The following is a 3,202-nucleotide window of genomic DNA, read 5'->3' on the forward strand; positions in this document are numbered from 1 at the left end:
GCGTGCCTGTAATCCCAGCTACTCAGGAGGCTGAGGCAGGAGAATTGCCTGAACCCAGGGGGCGGGGGGTTGCAAGTGAGCCGAGATCGTGCCACTGAACTCCAGCTTGGGGCAACAAGAGCGCACCTACCAAAAAAAAAAAAAAAAAAAAAAAATGTGGACGGTCTACTTGCTCCCCAGCCCAACATCACAGAACCATCATGACCTGGAGACAACAAAGCTCCTTCAAGTTTGCCCAAAAGGTCCAGGTTCGAATCCTCCCGACTCCCTTTTGGGTCTTGGAGCAAGACCCATGTTGATGCCTGACTCTAAAATTAGGAGAACCGCGCCTGGCGCCCGCCTTCCCCAGTCGGAGCAACCCCGTCCCCACTGGTCCGTAAATGGGGTGCCACCGTCGGAGCCAGGTGCAAGGAACAGCGAGTTTATTGCAGGTTCCAATCGGGAACCTGGCACCCTCAGCTGGTTGGGGAAGGGACGCCCTCCGCTCAGAGCCCGAGCTCGTTCCGCGCAGACGCAACGCTTCTGTCCCCTCTGGTCTCGTCCCTCACGGGGCCCGGTCGCTGGGACGCACGGATGCGCATGCGCCTCCAGCTCTCCGGTTCATGTAAGACTTGGAGTCTGAACAGGCGCTACTGCGGCCTGCGCCGTGGGAGGGAGGGGAGGGAGAGGAGGGAGGGGAGGGAAGGGGAAGCGAGAAGGCGCATGCGCAGTAACGCGCGGCAGCTTCGTGGGTTCCCGCGAAACGCGCCTCTCGTGCGTCCGCTGCGCTGGCTAAGTGTCCTCGGCTGCAGGAATTGCGGGAACCTGGGCTTCTAGCCCGAGTCCCCGGCGCGCAGCCAGCAGTTACGCGCTACCTGGCCTGCCGAGGGCCTGGCGGACGGGCTGAACTGCAGCAGCTCGGCGATCATCGCCTTGCAGCGCTCGGAGAGCTCCAGGCCTTCGGGGTAGAGCACGCCGCGCTTCTGGCGCCGGGGCAGACCGGCGATGTCCGAGTCGTCGAAGGGCATGCACCCGGTGACCATGACGTAGAGCACGACGCCCATGCTCCACACATCGTACTTTTTGGGGTCGTAGGGGATACCCAGGAGCACCTCGGGTGACGCGTAGGCGGCGGAGCCGCAGTAGGTGGTGCTCAGGTCTGGGTATCCGTGAGCTTGGCGGCCGAAGCCGAAGTCGGTGAGCTTGACGCGGCGCTCGTCCGGGCTCAGCAGCACGTTTTCGCACTTGAGGTCGCGGTGCACCAGGTGGTGATCGTGCAGGTAGCGCACGGCGCCGGCGATCTGCGCGAAGAGGTCACGCGCCTGCACTCCGGGGATGCGCCCGTTGCGCTGTACGGCCTGCAGTAGGTCGGTGGCGGCAGCTTCCATCACAATGTACAGCTTGCCGTTGCATACCTCAATGAACTCGAAGACGTGCACGATGTGAGGGTGCCGCACGCCCCGCAGGATGGACAGCTCTCGAGGCAGGAACTTGTTGACGAAGTCCGGGGGCGCCCGCCGCCGGTCCACAACCTTGATGGCCACGGTACCCTTGTACTTCTTGGACGTGGCCACCTTCACCTTGGAATAGCTGCCCTCTCCAATTGTGCGGCCCAGCTTATAACCGAGTTCGCTCAGGAGTTTGTCACCCGACATGGTGGCGCCTGGGGCGCACGCGGAGCAGGAGGCGGCTGCTGTCGGGGGGCGGCCGGACTCCAATCTCGGGTCTAACCCATGGCGCTTGGCACCTGCACCCCCGCACCCCCATGTGCCCTCTGCCGCTCCTTGACCGCTGTTATGCCTTTTATTGCCCCGTAACAATTTTTGCCTTGTGAAGTGACCTCAGGCGTCACTCCGCCTTGGGGTGGGGGTCCTGGACCCCGCCCCGGGGCCACCCTAGCCTCCCTGCTTTGTGACTCATAATCACCCTGAATGGTCAGTTTCCGATGAGAGGCCACTAGCAAGGGATACCCACCACCACCAGGGAGCAGAATCCGTTCCTGGGATTGGGGTGAGTCCGAAATCGAGCAGCAGCTGCTCCCCAACATCATGTACCCAGCCCGTGACTGCGTCGAGCCCTGGGCTTCCGGTAGAGTCCCTAGCGAGGGCGAAAACGGGGAAAGAGGCCTTAACTGGGGCACCTGGCTCTCTCGGGAGCTCGGAGTTTCTGACTGGCCTGCGCAACACCCCAGAAACAAAGTGAACGCAAGGGCCTTTGATGCAAGAGCCAGGGGGTCCTAGCGACTGAGTCACGCCCTGTCTGGGGGAAAGAGGGAATAAAGACTCATCAGCTTGCAGCCTAGCTGCGCATTCGAACCCAGGGTCAGCCGTCTGAGCACTCAGGCGTGGTCGGGTAGTTACACGAGTCCCCGGGGCTTCCCAGCGCTGCGGAAGACCTTCTCAAATGCTTCCGCCACACTCATCATGGCGGTAACACACGTCACTTCTGCCCGGGCAGGAAGTGCGGTATCCAGTGAGCATGGCGGCGTCGAAGGTGAAGCAGGACATGCCCCCGGTGGGGGGCTATGGGCCCATCGACTACAAACGGCACTTGCCGCGTCGAGGACTGTCAGGTTAGTATTACTCTGCGTCGGGGTCTCAGAGTCTGGGCACTCGGGGCTCAGGGGCGTGGTTCCGGGGACACAAGCGGGCCTCAGTTTCCCCAGCGGTGTGACCGGAGGTGGAGCCCCGAGATCCCCCAGAGCTTTTATAATAACAGTAACTGCTGCAGTTTGTTGAGCGCTTTCCCAGCTCCGCCTCCTTCTCGCAACAGCCCGAGATTGGTCCCTTTGATTATTTACATTTTACAGTAGGTTAAATTGAGGCATAGCCTGCGCCCTGGCCCTCGGCCACCCTTGGGTTTCTCAGATGGGGAAACTGAGGCCCAAAAGAGGCCGCGACTCCCCAAGGCAAGGCTAAGGCCGCAACCTGGAACCTGGGGGTAATTTACAAGATGTTCGATGCGGTGGTTTCCTGCAGGCAGCCCCCCGCCTGCAAAGTGTCCCAGGAATCCATATTCTTAAAGTTTTCAAATGTTTTAGGTAACATGTTAAATTTTGTTATCGGGCTCAACACAGAAAAATGAAAAAGAGAACTTAAAAGGTGCTCATACTCAGTCCCCAGGGTTAACAGACAAATATAAACCTTTAAACATAATTTAAGGGTGAATACATACATTACTTTTTTTTTTTTTTTTTTTTTTTTTTAAGATGGAGTCTTGCTCT

At 59.4% G+C, this 3,202-nt stretch overlaps 2 protein-coding genes across 2 annotated transcripts in view; one reads left to right on the plus strand and one right to left on the minus strand.

Moving 5' to 3' along the window:
• Nucleotides 1-407: 407 nt before the first annotated feature.
• Nucleotides 408-2,319, minus strand: TSSK6 (testis specific serine kinase 6). The gene has a single exon (XM_017501382.2). It carries the CDS (start codon nt 1,632-1,634, stop codon nt 813-815), a length of 822 nt encoding a protein of 273 aa, XP_017356871.1. The 5' UTR covers nt 1,635-2,319; the 3' UTR covers nt 408-812.
• A 95-nt stretch (nt 2,320-2,414) lies between these two features.
• Nucleotides 2,415-3,202, plus strand: part of NDUFA13 (NADH:ubiquinone oxidoreductase subunit A13) — a 12,222-nt gene continuing 11,434 nt past the window's right edge. Inside the window, exon 1 of the mRNA XM_017501384.2 lies at nt 2,415-2,551. Within this exon, the coding sequence (XP_017356873.1) occupies nt 2,458-2,551 (94 nt within the window). The 5' untranslated portion in view covers nt 2,415-2,457. The remainder of the gene's footprint in view (nt 2,552-3,202) is intronic.

This window comes from Cebus imitator, unplaced genomic scaffold (genome assembly GCF_001604975.1).
Source record: "Cebus imitator isolate Cc_AM_T3 unplaced genomic scaffold, Cebus_imitator-1.0 Scaffold280, whole genome shotgun sequence".
Taxonomy (NCBI): Eukaryota; Metazoa; Chordata; class Mammalia; order Primates; family Cebidae; genus Cebus; species Cebus imitator.

Excerpts from the sequence above, each read along its gene's own strand:
- TSSK6 (XM_017501382.2), bottom strand. The coding sequence starts at position 1,634 with ATGTCGGGTGACAAACTCCTGAGCGAACTCGGTTATAAGCTGGGCCGC.